This window comes from Fistularia commersonii, chromosome 19, assembly GCF_037954325.1.
Source record: "Fistularia commersonii isolate RoL2024-O1a breed Wild chromosome 19, RoL_Fcom_v1.0, whole genome shotgun sequence".
Lineage (NCBI taxonomy): Eukaryota > Metazoa > Chordata > Actinopteri > Syngnathiformes > Fistulariidae > Fistularia > Fistularia commersonii.
The window spans coordinates 5,541,146-5,565,131 of NC_141302.1; the positions used below are offsets into that span (position 1 = coordinate 5,541,146).

The following is a 23,986-nucleotide window of genomic DNA, read 5'->3' on the forward strand; positions in this document are numbered from 1 at the left end:
TCGTCATTACCACTCGCTTCCCTTTCGGTGGTTCACCTTCTTTTTCTCTGACCGCAAGACCGTGAAGGACAGAAAAAGACGTGAAAGTTAGCTAAAGGCCATGTGTTGCACGGGGAAATGTGCCCGACTGGTGGGCCTGATTCTGCTGCCCTCAGCCTTCGTCTGTATGATCTCCAACCTGCTCCTCTTCTTCCCTGATGGCCAAAATCTAGAAAATAGCCAGATCTCCCTGCAGGTCTGGCTCATGGGGGGGCTCATCGGAGGAGGCCTCTTTGTGAGTATAACAGGATTATGATCTGTGTCCATTTACAGCGTCCGACTTGATGCTTTATTGTGGATTTTATAGAGTGTGTCTATCATCGACGCGGGCCTGTAAAAGTACACCTGTAAAAATCCAATTACTTTTAAACAACTAAACTACATTTCAATAAAGGTTTATTGAATATCCTCATCTTATTGTTTTCAGAAAAAAACTAAAATAGGACAGTTTTTTTTTTCCAACGCGCAGTTATTTTGGATTATTCTTTTATATAGAACCTTACCTGTTGTTTTTTTAAACTCTGAATGTATTATATGATAAATATAAATTATGCATCCAAACCAGCGATGGATAATAATTTCAAATGAATATCATTATCAAGGCAAGTTTATTCAAATCTGCAACGAAAAAATAAAGAACAAGTCATGAAAAATCATAGTCCAAATTTGAAAACGAAACATCCATTTTGTCATTTTTTTTGCCACCGTTCAATTTCTATTTGTAACTAAACATGGCAGTGTCACAATAACTTATATTCTTCGAAGTTAGTTTCAGAAATCTTTGTTTTCTGAAACGAAGCTTATCATCGTCCGCAGTGGCATTGAATTGAGGGAAAAACTCTTTTGCTTTATTGAAAAAAGGAACTATAAGCAACCAGTGCCCAATTTTATGAATTATTTATGAGTTATTACTGATTAGATAACAATGAATAAATTAGAGAATAATAGACTTTCCGATCTCCTTGTTCTCACACACACACACACGCATACCCATGTTATCTTTGATCATTTGATAAATATGTATCATTTCATTCTCAACTTCCCATTTTTTGCTGACATGCAATGGTGGGTACGCTCATGCACCTGTACACATGTAAAGACACACACACACACACACAAACATACACAGACAAGCTTCAGGCGAGTCTCAGTTGTTTGTTTTTTTTTCCATGTGTTAAATCATGTTATTATCCTCCGTTTTGTGTGAACAGATACCTCAGCAGTACCTCATTCTCAGTTTAAAAGTTTTATGGACGCCAGGATACTCCATCACAATGACACACACATATTGATATGGGTGGCTCTGAGCCAAAATTATTATCCTGAAGGGCTGGAGGGGACGGTAAGTAATTCATAGATATGAAATCTCTTATCAGAGACCTTTGAGTCTTATTTACCTCCAGGATACAGTTTGGAGCAGAAATTCTGACACAGACTGTGTGGATCTCACTGGCTTGTGAGACAAGAGAATAAAATTCAATTCTGGATACACAAATATTTGTCGAAAGAGATAAGAAAACAGCTACACGCACACACACACGCACACACATGCGCAGACGTCAACACGCGCCTTATATTTCGTCCTCATAGATTTCATGCGTTCAAGCGTCTCGGGTTCCCATTAAAACCCAGATTTGACTTAAGATTCTTCTCACGAAGCCCAAATTACTTTTCCAGACAAATGAAGCGACACTTTCTTTTCACAACTTCTCAGATGCTGTGCCCGAGCTGCTCAGCGATCAGAGCCGGGGGCAAGGGTTGCTGTGGAAAGGGTTGCTGTGGCAACCGTTGCCGGGTGAGTAAAGTCATTTGAACGATTTACATTTAGTAGATGTTGTAGTGATTGGGAGGGGCGCCTGCTCAGTTTAGATAGTGATGAGTGACAAAAGGCTAAAGGGAAGGTAATGATATAAAAACGACCAAAAGAAAAACAGTCTTATCTACAATGTACAATATGTAGTCAGGTTATTATTATTTATAGCTGGATTCTTTATTGTCATTATACAAAAGACACCAAAACTGTATTTACACATTTGGCAGCTGCTCGCCAAACCAACATGAGGAACGCTGAAACTTCGGCACAGGAAATTGAAACTTGGGCTAATGTAAAGAATAAATTCTACATTATAACATAACGACGCACCATTTATTTGTAGAATGTGAGATTATTGGCACGAGTAACATTTTTCAAGTGATCTGGGTATATCTTCCATTTTAATCCTGGCATAATCCCTCAATCTGTGTCATCTTAAACCAGGAGATGATATAACGCTGCTGACGCGACGACAAGTCTGAAACGATTACATAAATTCTGGCTTTTCTTCTCGGTTCATCTAGTTTCTCCTTCACCCTACTGACCCCGAGAGTCTACCAAAGTGTGGAAAAACAACCATGTATAGTTGCGTATTATCTACATATGTGCGATATGAATTAAAAATTACAGTGAAATTCAAGGTTACTTTAACGTTGTGGGAAATTTGATCGTCGGTGGTGGCTAAAATTGCCCTATATTTGAGTCTGTGACATTAAATCAGATGCAGATGTTGTCAGCAGTGTGAGCGATCATCATCGGATTTTCACAAACAACTAGAGCTAGAACAAAAAAATCGCACCTGGACATTTGTTTGGAACGACAGAAGTAATTTAATATCTAGAGGTTTCGGTCATAAAGTCGCAAAGGTGAATGCTGCTGTCTGCCAGATCAGCCTTTTGATACTCCTCTGTCACTCTAATCTGAACCCCACCATTGTTAACTTTTGTCCGATCGTAAACATGAGACCGATGTAATCCGATTAGCATTCATGCAATTTACAAAAAAAGGGGGGCATTAAAAATTATGTGTTGGCTCATGGTCTATTTTTATTGCTAGCGTGTTGTGGATTTTCCTTTTTTTTTTTCCCAATCACACTCAACCCTGACTTATCATGAAAGAAAAGCTCCAATGATTCATTTTAGACAGTCATGATCAAGTGAATTAAGTACAATCGCCACATCATGTAAGCTTGCCTATTTACATATAGTCATAAATTAAAAGCCGCATAAACACACTCATATTTATCAACACTCTCATCTTGATTTTGACAAACCCAATATCCTATAAACTGAATAAGCAGCTTCCTTCCCCCCAAAAAAATCATGTGCTTTGGTCCGTCTGAGCGGCGCAGACTTAGAGCTTGACAACAAGCAGTCGTGCTGCCGGTGAAAAATATTGTCTTAAGTTGGGAAAACACCAAGTCCGAACCCAAGACCTTAAATTGGATGCTTACAACAGCTAGTTAAAGCTGCAGTTTTAGTGGAAGGACAATTAAGGAAGTGCCAGAGATTATTATCTACCGCCACAAACAGTGAATGGTCGCTATTAATATTGGAATTGCCCGTTGTTTTGACTGCGGTGTTATTGGTTACTGAATATTCATAGCAGAACCTGATAAAGTTAGAGACTTCAGTTCTTCCCGCCAGTGTATTTACAATAATGATCTACCAAGTTGAGCCAAGGGGGAAAAAAAAAACTCAGAAAAGAAGGTTTTCCTCTGTCTTGCAGATGCTGAACTCCGTGTTCTCCTCGGCCTTTGGCCTGGTTGGAGCCATTTACTGCACCAGCGTTGCCTCGGCCGGTTTGGCCATTGGACCCATGTGTAGAGTGGCTGGTGACAAGTGGGAGTTACCCTTTGAAAATCTTGGCACGTGAGTGTTTATCTCATTATGTTTAAATGCACGATCACGAGGAGCAATTAAATGTCTTGATGGCCCAATAAAAGAAAATAAAAGGTCTACAGTGAAAACCCAGCTGTCGGAAAAATGAACTATCTCCATCTGGTGAAAATCATGCATGTTGTAGCTTCTGATGCGGAATCCTGCCTGTGTTAGTGAGACCGCACGTCGGGTTTCATATCGCTAGACGTGTTAAATTTGCATATTAACAAAAACAATGCCAGTGCACACAGGTGAACTATGAAGGATTGGACAGCAGGGTGTGTGTAAAATCACCTGCTCATCTGGATACTTCCAGAACGGCTAATAAATATGAGCATGTTTGTTAATATTTAAACCAACTCTGTCCATGACATCAGGAGTTATAAATGGAATCTGGGCAGAGGTGAGACATTAACATTAAAATCCTGCATCCTTTTATTCACATCCCATTTTTTCTTTTTATCCCATCAACTTTTTTAAATGAATAATTCTTCTGACAAGAAAGGCAAGTATTTGGTTGATTCAGTCGCTCAATTGCAGGGATTTTTCAAGAAACAAATGTAGATCTCCATGACAGTTTTTCAATCATTCCTAGCTGTTTGTGACTTTACAGATAAAAGGATTTCCCCTCATTTTTCAGTCGCGCTCACGCATTCTTTGTTTCCTCGTGTCTGTTCACAGAGGTAACGACAGCTACCTTGTGAACCAAGCACTCTGGGATGTGTGTGAGTACCCTAAAAATGTGGTGATGTGGCACGTGGTTCTATTTTCCATCCTGCTGTCCATGGGCGCGCTGCAGCTGGTGCTCTGCGGCATCCAGGTGGTCAACGGCTGTCTGGGATGCATCTGTGGGGACTGTCGGGACAGCAAGGACGTAAGTCAACAAAACCGCACAATGGCACATTGGGAAAAGTTACGGAAACCTACACCGAAGAGGTGAAATATTATAGTTATATAGCTCAAAACCAGGTTTCCTTCCTATTACTCCAAAAGTCATAACATTGTGGGAAGGGTGAGCCGCAATGTTTTAAAAAAACACTAGATGACAGTATAACACAGGCGGGAAACAGTTGCTGAAAGTTTTCCTCTGTCCAACTGCATATATTTTTCTTCTGCATAAATGAGTGTCTAAAATTCTGCATCATAAGTTTAAAAATAAATTAAAAAAAAAAAAATATATATATATATATATATTTATATTGGTTTATATATATATATATATATACTTGATATATATATATATGTATATTTTTTATATACATATATATATATTTTTTTTTTATATTTTTTGTAAATTGATAAATGTTTGAGGTCCATGCACCAAACTTAAGGTACCAGAATCCTGTGACTTCTTCTGTCTGGATGAGGTGGGCAAATAGAAATGAAACACTGAAATTGTCAGATTTTAATTCTCAGAGTTGATTCAATCATGAAATTTTCAAATTGCAACTGTTATATTTATAACTTCAAAAGTATAGTATCATTTTCATTTTTTTTAATATGTAGTTCAGAACGGGCATATTTTTGCATTTGTGAAAGCTTTATTTTGACTTCAGGTCTTTTGGACTTTAAAAAGATACACACATAGAACAATTAGTCACCCAAAACGTTAAATTGTTTGTTACTGGCTAACTAACAAAAATTATGTGTAAGGTTAAGTATAACTTAATGTTTTGATTTTTTTTTTTTTTTTTTACTATTTAATTTTGGTGTTTTAGAAAAAAAAATGTGCGCCGAATCATTTTAAAATTTTACTTATTTCCTGAGAAAAAAGAGCCTTACAACCTGTGTTTCATGTTCCTCCGTCCTCCGGACCAGGACAAGTTGCCTTTCTCACACATCCCTGCTGTTTTTAGCACTTGAATGGACACGGTCCTTTTCTTTGCTACTGCTGCAAAAAGAGAAGAAACAATAAAGTTTAAACTGACAGATCCATCTGCACGGCACCAGAGTTAGCTTTTGTGCTCTGCAATGATTAGTGACTATATACATGGAAGGAACAGAAATGTTTCAAAACCAAAGTATGCCATAATCACATTGACTCTACATGCACTAAGGCATGAGAGGTAATATTTTGCAGACTTTAACTCAAGATAATAGATTTGGCATGCAAGAATGACCTGCAATAACATGCTGCATGCGTTCCTCCCCCGAGTGTGGAATCTCCAGCTGTGCACGCCGGCTTCAAGAAATCTCGGTTTCAAAGTGAATCATCCTCTAAACACATCTTCATAGAGATTCCATGCAATAAAGACTTACAATTTTTTTTGTATTATTATCATTATTGTGATGACAATTAGAAAATGTAGCATTTGGATTGATTGTCATCCCAATCTTAAAACTTTAAACATGCAGTATCACAATTGAATCTCTTGAAACCTCATTTGAAAAATGTATACATAATCACAACCGGTGCTTTTTCAGGTTATTTGTTGACCAAACCTAACTAAGTATTTCGATTTATGTTGAGACAAGAACCAAATACAGAGTGAGACAAAGCAAAAAAAACATTGTGTCTACAGGTGATGAAACTGAAATGAGCCGTTCCGTCGCGCGATAAGGGTCACGGATTTGTTTTCCAGTTGATCTGGAGATGTGACAGGAAGAGCAAAGGAGTTACAAGTGTTATTGAATTTGGCCAGACAACTTCCTCCTGTAAACAGTGACTGTAGCCTAGGTGTGGAAAAAGTGCAAAATCTCGAGAAAGGGTAACTGGCCCTGCGTGTGCTCGCCGTCAACAAATACACATTAACACATAGCTCGCATTTATTAACAGCTCTGTCAGTGATCCGGCATCCGGTTCCTGTCAAAAACATGGACTAAGCATTTGACCTCTTCACTGTTGCAGGATGAGAGCGGACTGTGAAAACGGGGAGGATCTTCACACCCGTCCAGAAACGTTTCCACGTTCACTTTTTTTCCCCAAAGTTCATATTTAGGGAAAAGTTTTTCATGAGAGCTTTTGCTTTTTATCCTCACATTTGCTGGATCTCAGTTGACAATTTTTGTTTCAGACACTTTTGAGAGGATTTTTTTTCCTGTTTTGATTTAAAATTTTGTATAAGGAGATTTACATCATGAATAGTTTGCGTCCTTTTTCAAATGTGTGACCGATTACGGAAATGACCTCAATTTGAAATATTTTTTAGCTACTTTTCATGGTTGTACTCGGGTTGCAGTATTTTTATATTCAATAAATATGATGATTTGCAACACATTACAATAAAAAAAGGAGCGACTGGCAATAACTGACAAGATTGCTCTTTGTCTTTGCTCTTGTTTAAATGAGAGTTCGGACATCCCGAGTTGCACACACACACACACACACACTCACACACACATACAAAGATGCAGGCACCAACATACAATTGTAAGAACAAACAGAGAATCCTCCTGAAAGTAGCGCAAAAGTCATTCCTTGAATAGATGTGTGATTACACAGACAGAAAGACACACTCTCCTTTTCTAAGCCCTCACTGATTCATTGAAGAACTTCGGTGGAATCAGGTTGTGTCAGGTAATCCCTTCATCCTGTGTCCATGTAGCCAGACGGCCAGATCTAACAGGATTGCTCTGCATGAGACAGGGTCAAAAGGTCAGTGCGCCAGCATGTGGACGCAAAGGAAATTGCAGCTGCATAAACCTTACTCTATCTGGGCAGCCGCCTGTTTGCATCGGTCCCGGTTAAGCCCCTAATCTTTGTTGCCATGGAGCAGGTTCGTGGTAATTGTTACCTAACTTTCAAGTGAAAAGCCTGTAGATGAGCTGCTCCTGGGTAAATATAGACACCTTGTCTGGAAAGACGACAAACAACCCAATGCCAAAGCCAAACCTCAGCACAGGTAGCACAGATTATTACATAAATGCTCTTTGAGCTGCTTCGTCGTCTCACAAACAGTAAAAGTTTTTCAATAAAACAATTAACAATGTGTGAGGATGGTGGACTTGGGGGCGACATTCTCTTCCGTGTCATTTAAACAAAATGTTTTTCAGAATCGTAAATATTCCCTTCGCACGGATGCAAAAGCAAATGCCATCATGGGGGAATATTGTCTCCAATTAAGAAACAAACTGTGTTCAAAAAAGAGACAATGTTTACGTTTTAATTCTGATTTTATTTTATTTGCATTTACAGGACTGTCTCAGAAAATTAGAATATTGTGATAAAGTTCTTCTGTAATGCAATTACAAAAACAAAAATGTCATACATTCTGGATTCATTACAAATCAACTAAAATATTGCAAGTCTTTCATTATTTGAATATTGCCGACTATGGCTTAAATCTTAAGAAAACTCAAAAATCCTATATCAAAATATTAGAATATCATGAAAAGTAATTTTTGTTTTTTTTAATTGCATGTAGAAGATAACGAACGTTATCACAATATTCTAATTTTCTGAGACAGTCCTGCAAATGTAGATCGATACTACCGTATGAATCCACTTGTTACTCCACAGCGTCTTAAACTAAGATTGCGCGGCATATTCACTTTTGGTTCGGCCCACCTGTCTTCTAAACATCAGACTGGGTGTCATTCTTTTGGGAGCAGAAAACGTCTTTCGTAAACATGTCAGTAAAAAGGGGACTAAAACTAGGGGACCAATGTTTTATTATACGTGGCGTGACATGGGACAATTTCCAAGATGTGGTGGAAAAATACCCGGCACCGTCAGGCAGAGCTAAAAGACCGGCCGTTACGCTGCTCACTTACATAATGCGGCGTACAAAGTGAGGAAGGGGCAGAAGAGAAGAAGTGGGAATAAAAGAATGGGGAACAAAGGGAGGAAAACGGGAAAGGGGCCCGCTCTCAGCCACTTCTCATGCAGGTCATCCAATCTGGGGGAATCTGAAAAGGCATTTAAAAAACAACACAGATGTAAATGACTAAAAAGGAAAAGCCCAAAACACAGACAAGTGCTGATTTTCAGGACAAGCTGTCTGTTGTTTTCGCCTCTTGCACTTGTTGAGACCCCGTGGAGTTGCCGTTACTTCAAAATGCACCCTTTTCCCGAAAAAACAGCCCCTCCTTTCTGCTTTATCCCAATCTTTTCAAGCTTGACTGGATAAACAAAGTTGGGGGGGTGAGGTGGGGGGGTCAGGACACTGAAGCAGAACCTGCTGGGATGGACCAGAAGACTGAGTGTCTGATTCTTTTTAGAGCAGAAAGATAATTACATTGTAATAATGGCAATATATCAGTATAATCAGTGTGTAAATATATATACAGGACTGTCTCAGAAAATGAGAATATTGTGATGAAGTTCTTCATCTTCTGTAATGCAATTACAAAAACAAAAATGTCATACATTCTGGATTCATTACATTACTGGCTTACATCTTACATCTGGCTTACATCTTAAGAAAAATCAAAAATCCTATCTCAAAATATTAGAATATCATGAAAAAGTTTTTTTATTTTTTTTTATTGCATTACAAAAGATAAAGAACTTAATCACAATATTCTAATTTTCTGAGACAGTCCTGTATATATATATATATATACACATACATACATATACCGTATACATATACATACATATATACATACATACATATCCATATACATATATATACACATACATACATACATATACATACATATGCACACACACACACACACATATATATACACATACACACATACATACATACATACATATATACATATATATTTGTATACGCATAATCTCAGTATGTGATCAATAAGCATTTTTTCTTTGCTGATTTTGCATATATATTCATTCATTCATTCAGCCTGAATCGGTCGCCAGTCGATCCCAGGGCCGCTGACAGCACAAAGACAAACAACCATTCACTCTCTCGTTCACGAATCCTGGCAAATTTAGGGTTTCCAATGACCCTCCTGCACGACTGCAGGAGGAAATCTGAGAACCCGGAAGAAACCCATGCAGACATGGGGGGTCTCTACACCAAACAGCCCCCAAAACAGGGACCCCGTGCTGGGAGGATGAAGCGCTGACTACTGCTACAACCACTGATTTAGCTTGTTATTTGTGAATACTTAATCTCCATCAGTTTTAATCCTTGTAGGAAGGCACCTTGAGTCTCCTAAAAAAGAATTAAAAAAAAAAAAAAAAAATCAATTGATTGATCAAAAAATCTACAAAAATGTGGATAAATGGAAATAAAATGGGGGCTTCACTTTATTGTGATAAAAGTGATCAAGAAGTTGGAAGATTTTAAGTACTTGGGGTCAACGCTCTAGAGCAGGGGTCGGCGACCTTTAACACCCAAAGAGCCACGTGGAACTGGTTTCCAAGGAAAAGAAAACACTGGGAGCCGTAATTACTTTTCGAAGCAAGCATCATTAAATGTTCTATTTTCTTCAGATATTTTTCTTTTCTTACATTCCTCCATATTTCGCCAACCTGGGGTTGAAAGTCTCGACAAATTGATGCCGTTTTGGCGGGTATACCCGCTTCCGCGAGTGTGACGATAGCAAATCTAATTTTATTTTAATATTTCAAGATCAAAATAATCTTCCAATTTAAAACTAAAATGAAAAAAAGGAACTAACACAAATAAAATACGCTTCAATTAAATACTTATAATTTATTTCCCGACGCCGCGGTGTTAGGATGAAAAGAGCCGCGGGAGCCAACTGATCTAGAGCAACAGAGAGAGTGGAAAGAAGGTGAAGAAACGGTTTCAAAAGTGTCAGAGGTGCTATGTGATCGAAGATTATCAGCCAGAGTGGAAGAAAAGGTGTACAAGACAGTGGTGAGACCGGCGATGAGGACCAAAGAGGCGTTTTATGGACTTAATGAGAGAGGATATGAAGGTAAATGGTGTGAGAGAGGAGGATACAGGGAATAGGGTTAGATGGAGAAACCCCTGACAGGAAAAGCCAAAAGTAGAAGAAGAAGATCCTTTGTCGTAACAAGCGTTGCCCCTGCGGCGGCTTTGCGCTCTCACCTGGGTGTCAGGTGAAATCTCTGCTGCACAAACACAGACATTCAAAAGGTGACAGGCCAGAAGCGCCGGCCAAACACTCATTTCAAGCTCAGGCACATGTGAACTGATAACTCAGCAGCGTCAGCCTCCCGGTAATTATTTTGCCAACATTATGACTGCTGATCCTCGCCGGGTCGCAAAGCGGTCGTGCGCAGTCCCCAGTCCGTCTGCCAGAGAATCGGGTTACATTTTAAACACGATATGTACCGTTTTAACCCTCGTACGATCTTAACATTGAGTTTCCTCCCCTTGTCTTACGGGTCAAAAATGACCCGTAAGACAATCTTTGTACCCGAGTGGTGTACAGCCCACATGGAAACATAAACAAAAAAGAAGTTTTTCTAATTATGGGGTCTCTTTCGGAAAAGTCATACAAAATTTCAAGTTGGAAAAAAATAGGTTAAGGTGTTTTTTCTACAGCTAAACATGGCAGTGGGTCACTTTTGACAACACAAGGGTTAACCACCGCCTTACTTATTAACATCTTATTTCAATGGTTTTGATCTGATGTGCGTAAAGTTATGAAAGTAACAAAAAAATGAAGATTTAGAAAAATGGGAATAAAGTCATGGTAACACTTATATAATAAAATGTGTTATATTACACGACTCAGGCAATTTTCGATGAAGTCATAAGAAAACTAGATCAATAATCGCACGAAATCTCGAAGAACAGTTAAGAGGGCTTCCTGTTCTCACAGAGGCTTTATAATGCCGGCGCCTCGGCGGCTCCGACAATGAACGCAGCGAGACTTACGTAACCTACGAGACGTAAAGTCCCCCCCCCGCCTCCGGTGTCGCCGGGCGTCATCGTTGGCGGAAGCTGGACAAAACGTGCCTTACATAAATCCACAAAAGAGCACAGGAGTGGTTTTCTGGGCCACATCTGAATAATGTATTTGGACATTTGAGAGGAAAAGTCAAGAGCTGTAGGTCAATGATGCACGCTGGGTCAAGTCCAAAGTCACCAAATTTGTAACCTAAGTGTAAGTCATGTGACTTGAGTGTGTGAGATTTAGACAGAGATTTAGATATAGATTTCTAGGTTAAGTCAAGAATCCGGTGCTCTTTGTCCTCCAGCTATTTGGTCACACACGGAGCTTATCAGGTCATTTACATGATTGTGTGCTCATCAAAAGCGGTTATGCGCCTCGGTGGAAAACAAAAAAAAAAAAAAAAAGAGGCCGGAGCTTCGTGGGTTTATGGGGGGACGAAAAGGCGGGGGGGGGGGGGATGACAGAGGAATACAACCGGCCATGAGTGACCCCGGCCGGTCGCTCCCGGCGCGTCCTTTCTACAAATGAACCCTGGCCAACATCAACAAAAAGATCAACACACTGTGGGAATGTCTGGAGGCCTGAGAGGAGGGGGGACACACAGGGTCGGGTTGTGGAGGCTGTGAACACTCACTCAGAGCGAGACTGGTTTGGTCCAGAAATAACTTGATTGGAGTTTTTACGCAATCGTGTCTTGACTGCCACTGATATTTGAATCGGTCCTCAATGGGTTCATTCAGAGACGCTGCTTCTCAAGACCCGTCAGAGCCGGCGCTGTTTCCGAGGAGTCTTTTTCAAGGCTAATGCTAGAATCGGACTGATCTACAAGCTAGCATTTTGATAGATAAGCCAGCATCAGGCTCGACGCAGTGATGTTTTGGCATTTGTATTCGGTAGGAATTAGCTTGTGATATCTGTGTCGGGATGTCGCTTACCAATAATCTATAAAAATCCACCAGCTCTCAAATGTCCGAACATTCACGTCTACAGAACATGACATTTTAAGCTGTTTGATCCGCAGCCAGCCGTGGGTGGTTTCCCCCAAACCTGAAATCTATACAAGCTACCTAGTTTTATAAAAGCTACAACTCCTGCCCCTCCTCCTCCTCTTCCCTTGGTTCGCAGCCGCTTTGGCAATCTGACAAATTCAAAAAAACAAACAAAAACAAGATCAGCATTCTCTCGGATGAACAAAACCGCCGCTTCCCTTCCTCCCTCTCAAAAAACCTGTTTAAAGTCATGACAGGAAGCGGTGGAGCTTCTACCTTCCAGGAAGACATATGAGTTGACACGATTCCAAGAAAGCCAATGCCTTCGGACTCTTGACGCAACCGTACAGTTGGTTGTACCGTCAACTACAATCTGCATGAAGTCCATCCCCCAATTCCTTGTGCGAAAACCTGGTCTGTCCATGACACCATCTAGCAGCTTATCGTAATGACCAACATTATTACGGTTTGAGGATGGAATCTTGATCGACGCGTTTGTCACTTAGAGATCATCAGCGCAGGAGTTTCTCTTTCCGACATTTCAATCACTGGGGATTTACTGCGTATATCACTGTTTCTATTGTCTCTTTCCCCACACCCGCTCCCATTCTTCTCATATTCCTACCATATGGTCGGATTCAGTGCAAACATAGCAAAGCAATTGTTTTCCAGAACGTTTTTCAAATAGCCTCATTGCCCACCGGGATCGATAGAGGGATAAAAACAAGTTCTTGAACTATAAATGAATAAACAAATGGGGGAGGAGTCTCCATGTGTCTATTAAAGGGTTCTTTCAGGTTCTCCAGTTTCCCCCCCACAGTCCAAAAACATCCAGTCGGCCTAAATTTCCCCAGACATGTGAATGAGAGAGTGAATGGGTTTTTGTCTCTAAACATGGTGCTGTGAATTACTAGCGACCTGCCCAGGGTGGAAGCCCATTCCCCCATAGAGACTAACCCAGGGGTGGGCAAACTTTTTGGCTCAGGGGCCGCATTGACCGTTAAAATTTAACAGACAGGCCGGGTCGGCATAAGATACGTAACATATTAAAAAAAAAAAAAAAAAAAACGTATTTGTTAACTGTACATATCAGACTCATCTGACATTAGCTTTGAAAATAAAACCAGCTTGGTTTTGAAGACTCCGACGTTTGCTTGCATTTCATGCACAAATCAGTTTTTCCCTTGTAGCTTCACGTCCAGCTCATTCACGTGTGTCAGTACGTCCGCAGCAAAGGCTGAATCACAAAGCCAATCTGTGTCATTCAGTTCAGGAAAATTCTCAAGTGTTCTCAAGTGGCTCCAAAAATCAAATAATCGCCTGTTTGAGCTCCAACATTCATTGATCCAGTCATTCAATCATTCACATCAACTATGAATTCTGTACCAATCTTTGGCGGGCCGGATAAAAAAGACCAACGGGCCGGTGTGGCCCACGGGCCGTAGTTTGCCCACCCCAGGTCTATCCCCTCCAGACTGCTGGATGAGCAGTTTAGATAATGACTGAATGAATAAATAGATAACCACATTTAACCCCTCCCATCTTTCCCTACCGCCCATTATACACACCCTCACCATTCTACTCAATTGCACTGCCAAGGCTTGCTTTTTGCACACACGCTTCCTGCTTGATGAAGAGAATGGCATTTTATCAGCCCCAGTAAAATAATCGCAAAGTTGCAGCGGGTGATTTCCTGCAACTCATTTTTTTTTTGCATTATCATCATTGCAATGCAAGGGCTCACTTTGTTAAAAAAAAAAAAACACTTTCCTTTTACCTAAGAGCGGTTTGTTCATAAGGGCAATCTGGGCGATTCACCTGCTTAGCATGAAAAAGGAGGTAATTTTTAGGAGTGTGGGGAAGGCAGGGTCATAAAGCTTGAAAATATACATGAATGATAAAAATTAAAATATGGTTGCTACTTTGTGGATTTTCCTTGTAGCCTATGTAGCGGGAGGGAACATGCTTGTGTTGATCGCTACCCATTAGTTACGAGTTTAATTGCCATGTAATTTTGACAAGATAACCGTAAATTATCTTGCCACCTGTTAATTTAACAATTTAAAGGGTCACCTTAGTCATCATTGCACCCTCTGATAATTTTGTTAGTAGCTGCCACGGCCTTTCACAATACCATCCAACACCGCTGCCAAAAACAAATCCCACTACAGCTTCCTCTTCCACTCAATGACACGGTGAGTGTGCCCAAGACCCCCTTCTTTTCTTTGGATTATTTATTTCTTTATAACCATTTTTTTTAACTTATTTTACCTTCTTTAATAAAACATTTTTAATATTTTTTTTTTTTACATTTAATGAAAATGCGCCACTGCCTGGAGGTTCAGAGGCTTAAAGCTGCCACAGAAGATACTACAACAGTTGTGTATACACACATGCATTGTTGCATTAAAAAAAAAAAAACTTTGATTTGAATCGGCTGTTGAGATTCGTCACCCTCGTGACATCTCGTTTTCTTTTTCTGTCCTGATCCGCGTCCTCAAAGGGCTGCTATTCCCGTCTTTCGGCCAGTAGGGCAGAGGGCCCGCCGAGGGATCCAATTTCTCTGGTGATGTCAGTCTTATGACCATGTCACTTTCCACTATCTACCGCTCCTCTGGTTAAAAGTGTCTGATATCACAGCAGCACCCTATGCATGGTTCGGGGGGAGGATCAGGAAGTGTGTGTGTTACTTAATAATTGTTCTTGAGCCACCGGTGGACGGGCACAGATTCCTATCACCTTACATGGACAGGAAAGAGGGGTGAAACAAAAGAGGGACCGCTTGACTCTGCGAGGACCACGGGCGTAATTTCAGCCAGGAATCTGGTTCCCGGGGTCACTGCTGACAACCCCTCAAGGGTGAAAACGGGATTAGTGTCATCTAACATCATCCACCAATCAGTTCTCATGTCATGACATCATAAATTCATATAATGTCATTCAAAGTTTTTTTTATTCCAACACCCGTGGATTAAAGCTATGTAAATATAGCATTTACTATAATTACAATAACAGTACTTGTAATGATACACTGATATGGGTTATTTCATGATAGCGGTATCATTAAATCAGATGCAAAGAAACAATTGGTAATAGCTGTAAAATTCTTCTTCGCACTCTTGAATTGATCATCTAATTTAAGATCTTTTAAAATTAGAAATATGGTGTTTCTCCCCCCCCTCATGAGGAACGTCCGCCCTTTATCCATATTTGGCAGAGTAAATCTGTACGTGTGAAAGGGCACACACCGCATGGGTTCACACACCAATGACAGTAGGTGTCACATACACTCCGTCTGTGAGTCACTGACAAAATAAACCTGCACACTGTGCAGATCTGTCTTGGCACACAAAGGCGACATCCCGCCTGTTATTTGTCTTAAGCTTTCACATGACATGTCGCGGCACCATTAATACAGCCACATAATCGTAATTGATTGTCAGCAGATGCAGATTCATTTTTCCAAATTCAAACATTCTCGCTCAAACCTGAAAAAAGCAATCACAAGGTTATCGTAGGCTGTTTTTGTCCTTTTGAGGAAAGCCAATGTGATGCTAAAAGGAGCTAACACACAAATAGCCAGATGCTGATATTGAAAAAGATTAATGTTTTCTTTGGCACAGACCGGTGTCTCCCTGAGCCGGTCCCAAGCCCGGATAAATACAAAAATGCAAATCAAACCTAATAATCACATCATACCGAATCGGTCGAGTCCCCAGGTTAATGTCATTACAGTTATTTGGCAGACACTTTTATCCAAAGCGGCTCACAAACAGTGCAATTCAGTCACCCAAGATCCGAAGTACCAGTAGTCGGAAGTCAGAAGTGACCACTTAACCAAACAGCCATCTCAGAGCCATATTCATACATACATTTATTTCATCGTTTGTATTTTGTTTTTTTTTTTCCGGGGGGTTTGGGGGCTAAGTGCGATTAGTATCCCAACAACGGCCGCCATTGGTTCGGATGACCTACAGGGTACCAGTGGAAACTGGGCTACTGTAGGTCAAAGAAGGAGAGGAGGAAGGTGTGTTCAGAAACAGAGAGAGTAGAGGAAAGGCAAGAGTCTGGGACTGAGAGTCGGGACTTTGGATATCGGCACTATGACAGGAAAAGGTAGAGAGTTGGTCGACATGATGCCGGGAAGGTGGCGATACTGTGTGTCCAGGAGACCAGGTGGAAAGGTAGTAAGGCTAGAAGTTTACGAGCAGGCTTTAAGTTATACTATCATGGTACTGACAAGAAGAGAAATTGAGTCGGAGTTATCTTGAAGGAGGAGTTTGTTAGGAATGATCTGGAGGTGAGATGAATGTCAGAAAGACTTATGAGTCTAAAACTAGAAATTGAAGGTGGGATGCTCAATGTTGTGAGTGGCTATGTGCCACAGGTGGGATGTAAGTTTGAGGAGAAGTTCTGGAATGAGTTAGATGAAGCGATGCAGAGAGGTAATCGGTGCAGACTTCAATGGGCATGTTTGTGAAGGCAATAGAGGCGATGAAGAAATGACGGGCAGATTTGGTACCCAGGATAGGAACACAGAGGGACAGATAGTGCAAAAGGGATGGAAATGGCTGTAGTGAACACTTTTTTCCAGAAAAGACAGGTACATAGGATAACTTCTAAGAGCAAAGGTAGGAGCACGCAGGTGGACTACATCTTATATAGAGAAGGTAACCTGAAAGACAACAGTGACTGCAAAGTAGTTGTAGGTGTAGCCAGACAGCATAGGATGGTGGTTTGTAGGATGACTCTGGTGACAAGGAAGACTGAGAACTCAAGGAGTTGAGAAAGGCTCTGGGTGGTCAGGGAGAGCTTCCAGATGATTCCAGGAGAGTACTTGGTGTGTCATCTGGAAGGAAAGTAGATAAGGAGACTTGGTGGTGGAATGAGGAAGTGCAGGAGTATATATGGAGATAGCAGTTAGCAAAGAAGAAGTGGGACACTGAGAGGAGCGTATAACTTCTATGCTCAGTTGGACAGTAAGGAGGGAAGGAATGATCTATACAGGTCGGCGAAACAGAGAGATAAAGATGGAAAGGATGTGCAACAGGTCTGGGTGATTAAAGATAGAGAGGAAAATGTATTGACATCCCCTGAAGGGAAAAGACGAAAGGTGAAGAAGAAAGAAGTTTTCTTTTTGCCAGAGCCAGATGACGTCACCTGCAAACGTTTCTCCAACAATCACATTTTATGAATGCCTTCATCGGAGAAAAAAAAAAAACAAAACAAGAAGCAAACAAATGAATGAATGAATGTATGAATGAATAAAATTGCAAGTTATATTATCCCGGTGAAATGTGCACATTTGTGTGAAATGCAGGCCGCAGGGTGTGAATAATACCCGGTTTAAGGATTTACCTCATCATGTTCTTATCTGCATGAATATTTCTGCAACTTGCAAATTTGCAATGAGGTGATTCGTCATTTTTAACCCCCCCCCCCGCATTACACTGAACAAAAGATGGATTTGGCATATTTCTTCTTCTAACCATGACTGTGTTGCTTTCCACTGAAGTAAAAGGCTTTATTGCAGCAAGTGCAATACAGATACCATACTGAATAATTAAAAAGCAAATGCTCGCTGTATATTTGCCACCATTAACTTCACATTATACCTTTTAGAAATGAGCACGTCCCTGCTGAACAGCAGCGCGTGTGCTCCTGCACACAAACTGTGCCCTGGGTTATTTCTGACCTGCAGGCTCACACTCACCCGGAGAACTTAGCCGGGGGAAATTTCCACCAGCCAGTAAAACTCCCGATGGACCTGCGAGCAAATGGACGGCAATAAAGCCTGCAGCGCGTCGAGAGTGGCGTAACATGCTTTCATTTTCCAATGCAAATAAAAGGCTTGCTCTCAGGCCAGACATGAATGACCTTTATTACAGCTGTATAATATAACATAGCATGGTCGTTTTGGTTTTTAAGATAGTTTCATAAATGTCAAAAGTCCATTACAATTTCATACATTTTCTTTTTAATTTTTAGATATTTTCTGGCATTTGTAATATTATTATTATTATTATTATTATTATTATTGTCCTCTTTGTCTCCTGATAAACCACAGAACGTCAGATAAACCTTGTGAAAAATGGCTGATGGGAAAAAACACATCTTCGGTTTGTCTATATCATTGATTTCCTTCTTTGGGATTTAATTCTCATTCGAGCGAGAGTCGAACACAATAAATAGAAGCTTGTTTCCCATTGCCTTGTGGTCTTAAGACACGAGTTCTACTCTGATCGTGTCAACTCTCCTCAGAACATGTGCAGCTTAAATCAGATGTGACAAAGCAGAGATTCATCATTCAGGAGAATCAGCGAAATATTACATTTTATTAAACAATATGTTAAATCCCTGTTTGCAAATAGCGTTTCTTACAGGTGACATAACTCTCCTCAGCGTGACCTTATAATTTTTTTAATTTTTTTTTTTTTTTTTTTTTTGGGGGGGGGGGGGGGCAGTTATACCAAAAATGACTGTCTCTTAATTTAACATTACTATTTCACATTGTGGTCATATAAGAAGTCAATGTGATGAAATACGACCAGTGCAAATCCATAGGCTAATTGTAACATGCAATATAATATGGATAGGAATTGAGAAGATGTTTCTCACAATCCCACAATGACATGAAATTAACAAAATAAATTTTATATATATATATATATATATATATATATATATATATATATATATAATAAAAATAATAATAATAATAAATAATTATTTAATTGTAATATTTAATCAATCTATTTAACAATAATACTGATAATAAAAATAAAATAATAATAATATAGAGCAAATTAACAGCAAAGTTCACTGTTACATTAAACACTAATGATATGGTCTCGAAGAGAGAATGAGTCCATATTGTCGTGCGCAGTGGAGAGACTGGCCAGCGGAACCTGAGAATCCTTTGCGGCTACAATAACTTTTGGGAGCCTCTCGCGGTTCTGTGTTCGAGAACTCTGGTGCATGAATAGTCGTGCAAGGTTGATGTGTTCCATTAACCTGCACCCATAGTTTAACTGTTTGCATTGTGAGTTGCCACACTTGGGTTTTCCCTATTTGCTGGTTGATGAATCAAAACAGTCCCATAAAAAAGCAATTTTCCATGAGCACAACATCCCTGACTCCATCTATCACATTGCAAAACTCCCAACTTGCCTCAATATACTGTCGCATAAAGTAAACATGACGCTCCTCAGCATGTTTGAGGCGGTCAGAATTCAATTGAAGTGATATTCAATCATTCATTAGTTCAGTCACAATCAATACCACTTATCCTCTAATCAGACAAAGGACATAAAGAGACATAAAACCGTTCACTCATTCATTCAAGCGTCTGAAAATTGGGACTTTGAGAGGAAACCGGGTCGCCGCAGAGAAAGGTCCATCTTGGTCTGAGGCCGAAGCCCGAACCACCGCGTAACCGTGCCGCATTTGGAAACACTGATTGAGCATAAAAGTTGAGACCGGGTCAAAGTTTATGCGAGCACAGTTGTAGACTGTGACACAAGGTTATATGCAATTATTACAAAGAACATGATGATGCATGTCAAGGGTTTGGAGAGATGCTGCTTAGAGGGTGAATTCCGGTTTAAAGTAAACATAAGTTTCCCAATGAGGTTGTTTTAGATTATTTGGATATTAGCACAGATGGGACTGTTTGGATTGAGGATTTTTATGTTGGTTACACGCACAAAAAGACAAAAAAAAAAAAAAAAAAAAAAAAGAACCTCTGGGTGTTTTCTAACAGACAACCATATCATGGGGTTTGTTTTAAATAGAATTGATAACAGAAAAAAAGATTATTTTTTTTTCTTTTATTGCTAGAAGTTACTCCTGCAGCACGGGACAGTTTTGTGGACAAATTAACGAATCAAGGTACCGCATCGTGCGTGTGTAACTGGGCATACGTCCGTGTGCGTGTGTCAGACGGGTGACAGCCAGCGAATGAGCAGCTGGGTGGAGGGAGGGGGCGGCGGGCGTGTCCGTGCGCCGTGCGTCGTGCTCCGGGGATCAGCTATTTAAAGTTCAGTCTCTGCGCGCCGCCGCCGCCAGAGTCTCTCCACACCGGTCAGGAGGACGCGGGATCGGGGACGCGCTTGCGGGACCCCCGCACCCACCCACTTCTTCTGTACTTCCTAAGAACTGCGTGCGGGAGAGTCTCCGTGCAAGAGTCGCCCTCAAGTCTTCTTGTCCCGCCACAGACCTCTCCGGGTAAGTGTGTGTGTGTGTGTGTGTGTGTGTTTGTGTATTTCTCAAGTTTTGTTGAGTAATCTAAATATAATAATATGACAATAAGATAATAATAATAATTTGCTTAGCCAGTACCAGCAATGGGAGCAAAGTTATTGTTTTTTTGGGGGGAGGGGACGGGGCGGCTAAAGTTAAATCAAATCTTATTTACCAAAATTTGTGCAAATTGGCCTTTTAAGACACCATGTGCATGTAAAAGATATGATCTGTTTATTTTGTATATTATCACAACCCTTATGGTGCATTTCCCCCCTATATATACATATAGAAAGATATACATGCATACATATGATACACACACACCACAAAAGCGTGTGTTATGTTCATGTGCATGTGTGTATATATATACTTACATACACAAATATATATACGCATATATAAAGACATACGTATATATATGCATATATACACACACATACATATAAATATTTTTCGTCATTTTCTGAATGGTTTTTTTTTTTTTAATTTGAATTTCCGGGGAGTTCTTTTGCTTTCTAGAAAAAATAGATATTTGTATGATTTCAGTCAAACTATAGTTTCGCTTTTACGACAATAAATAGCGATACCGGCCTGTTCTCTGCTGGCTTTCGGTGGACAGTGGATGTGACTCAAAAGTCCCACACGTCCCTCAGACTCCTCATGCTCATGCCAGTCTGGACGACGTGCTCGATGATGATCGTCGCGCTTCATCCCATACGCATGATTAGGTCAAGCATTCTCCTTGCCCGCTCCCCTCCTCCGTCCTAAGTCGCCACACAAAGATTAACCAAATCTATCAACAACTGTAGCCCTGTGGTTAATCACTGTCAGTCCAACCTTCACACGTGTATAAGTATATTATGACAGTTAACGCGTCCTGACACCTCCTGCGTCTGGACCAGCCGGGACGTTTTACTAAGGGGATTACCTGAGCAAGTAAAAGTTGGGATCTGACAACTGCCAGGGTTGAACTGCATTTAAAAAAAAAAAATAAAAAAAAAAAATCACAATGTGAATTATGACAAAATGTGAAGTTGGTCCATAAAATGACTGGAAATAACAAAAAAAAAAAAAACAAAAAAAAAAAAACAGCAATCCCTCCAAACGACTCCAAGCCAATGACAGTAGACTAAACTGGCGAAGGAGATCTGAAACTATTCACCATAGCGAGCTGGATTCTGTGAAATTGACAATAATGTCTGAAGTCACGACTCAGACCGGTCGATCCATTTCCAAATAGGCGATAATTAAACTCGGCTAATGCAGCTCTAGATTTGATGCTTTGCGTTCTAATAATAGTCAAGCAACGCAGTTTTGTTGAATGGACAACAGGAAGCCGAATTCCCCTCGAACTGAGGGTTTACTTTTGTCCGAAACGTGTCAAATAGCTGCCAAATGGAAGGATTCAAGTGAATTTCAAGTTCTTAATAGTGTACAAAAGTACCCTACTTTCCACCCTGCGACTGTTCTACCCATGATTAAAAAGATATGAATGTGAACGAACATGCATTGCGTACTGCCTCTGGAGGACGCACGCCCTCATCTCGCACATGCCTCGTCTTAGGTTTGCATTTCCTGGTTTTGCCTGTTACTCTCCGCTGCCACAGCGCTGCATTTGTCTTTCCTCTGACAAAGCACTGCAGACTGACCTGGAAAAGGGGGACATGAAGAGCAGCATGTCCACAGTAAAGATTGTGAGTGTGTCACTTTATGTGTGCGTGCGTGCACGCGTCCGTGCGTGCGTGTGGACCGATTTGGTTGTTTACAAAGCAGATAAGGAACCAAGAGGCGACTGCTACACTTTTTTTCCTGGGCGACCACTTTCCTCGAAAACTAAAAAGGGGAATGGGACTCTTGCTCAGCCGGATTTTATTGTACTTTTTAACTCTCGTCTACTTTTCCATGCAAGCACAAAATGTCAAACTCAAAATGTGCGGTGACTCTTGATAAAAAATGACTGGTTATTTTTGCAAAGGGATTTCGCAACATTCCACTTCATTTACAAGCCGCTGCAAAAGGAACGGGTAAAACAGCAACGTTCAAGAGCTGCATGTTTCTGATATCTGCGGCCCTGAGCCTCCGCTATGGGGAAAAAACAAACAGGGGGGGGTTGAAGTTAAACTGAAGACCCTCCCCAGCTTCAATTTTAATCCCTTTCCTCTTTACTTATTCCCATCTCATCTACCTCCGATCTCATTTTCCTCTTTCAGTCCCTGCATACACACATGAGCGTGCATGTGTGTGTGTGTGTGTGTGTGCGTGTGTGTGTGCGGCGTTTGCCTTCAGGGTTGTTTTTCTCCTTCCACTGCTCCTGTGAGCTGCCAGGCCTCCACAGCTAAACCACAATCTCTGTCCAAAATTCCACACCACTGACCACAGCACTTACTATTGTACACTTTTGCGTGTAACGTCTTTGCAAACTTAGGTTTTTTTTGGGGGGGTTGGGGGGCTCATGCCTTGATAGATGAGGAATTTGTAGTCATTGTGCATGCACTGAAGCTGCAGTAGGCGGACATAAACATGGTCAGTCCTAACAATGTGCTATACACTGAAAAACTCCACACTGACCTACACATAATGGCCTCACTGTGTGTGCATACATGGGGTTGGGTTTCAGAGCCACACCTGTGAAAAGACCTGCAAGAAGAAAAAAAAAAGCAAGTAGTTTTTATGTGTAAATTTACCCTCCTTAAATAAGAAATGAGACACATGTCGTTCTTGTTCCACCACACCTCGGCTTTCGCTACGCGCGAAGAGCCACATCCCCGTGAAATAGCCCCGGCTAACAGAGCAGCTCGACAGTAAACAGTGAAAGGGAGGGGGGGGGGGAAAAAAAAAGAAGGAAAAAGTCGATGGCAGAACACTGCTGTCCTTTATGTTGCAATCACAGTTTACTGTTTGATGTGACAGAGCCAAATCTTCCTCCCCCCGTGGGATCCATGAACACTGGTGCACGGTGGACTAAAACAGCGTGAGTCTCGGGAGGGAGTTTTCTAATGGGGGACGTGATCATCCGACGTGCATCGTGATGGATTTGGCTGACTTGCGGCGCTCGACCAACGCTACAAAAATAGAAAACGAAACCTGTCAGTGTGAGTCTTTACTTTGGGAACCTCCCGCGGCCTTGGGTTGGCATGGACCGAACAGATGACTCAAATCTGATTTTTACAGCTCGGCCTCTTCTTTCATCGATTTAAAAAAAATCACTTGGCCTTTTATTTATCAAATCTTTTTATTTTTGACCGTAAAAACCAACCAAAAAACTCTTT

At 40.7% G+C, this 23,986-nt stretch overlaps 2 protein-coding genes and 1 long non-coding RNA gene across 4 annotated transcripts in view; 2 read left to right on the forward strand and 1 right to left on the reverse strand.

Moving 5' to 3' along the window:
• On the forward strand, window positions 1–6,973 carry tm4sf5 (transmembrane 4 L six family member 5). The gene is made up of 5 exons (XM_086166004.1): window positions 1–274; window positions 1,754–1,834; window positions 3,581–3,723; window positions 4,414–4,606; window positions 6,581–6,973. The coding sequence occupies exons 1-5, from the start codon at window positions 101–103 to the stop codon at window positions 6,596–6,598; spliced, it is 609 nt and encodes a 202-aa protein (XP_086022130.1). The 5' UTR covers window positions 1–100; the 3' UTR covers window positions 6,599–6,973.
• Window positions 5,410–23,986, reverse strand: part of LOC147223503 (uncharacterized) — a 19,087-nt gene continuing 510 nt past the window's right edge. The window contains exons 2-3 of one of the 2 annotated variants that reach the window (XR_015107590.1): window positions 23,286–23,354; window positions 5,410–5,623 (exon numbers count right to left, since the gene is read on the reverse strand). This is a non-coding gene — a long non-coding RNA (uncharacterized LOC147223503). Of the gene's footprint in view, window positions 5,624–22,282; window positions 22,367–23,285; window positions 23,355–23,986 lie in introns of those variants that run through there. The other variant, XR_015107589.1, reaches the window with a different exon arrangement.
• Window positions 20,520–23,986, forward strand: part of LOC147223504 (uncharacterized protein C17orf114) — a 6,161-nt gene continuing 2,694 nt past the window's right edge. Inside the window, exon 1 of the mRNA XM_086166006.1 lies at window positions 20,520–20,699. The gene's annotated coding sequence lies outside the window, so the exon portion shown is untranslated. The remainder of the gene's footprint in view (window positions 20,700–23,986) is intronic.

What these genes read in the sequence shown, in the direction of transcription:
- tm4sf5 (XM_086166004.1), top strand. Translation starts at nt 101, where the DNA reads ATGTGTTGCACGGGGAAATGTGCCCGACTGGTGGGCCTGATTCTGCTG. An exon ending in GCTGTGGCAACCGTTGCCGG is followed by an intron (nt 1,835 to 3,580) that starts GTGAGTAAAGTC and finishes TCTGTCTTGCAG; the next exon opens with ATGCTGAACTCCGTGTTCTC. An exon ending in CCCTTTGAAAATCTTGGCAC is followed by an intron (nt 3,724 to 4,413) that starts GTGAGTGTTTAT and finishes GTCTGTTCACAG; the next exon opens with AGGTAACGACAGCTACCTTG.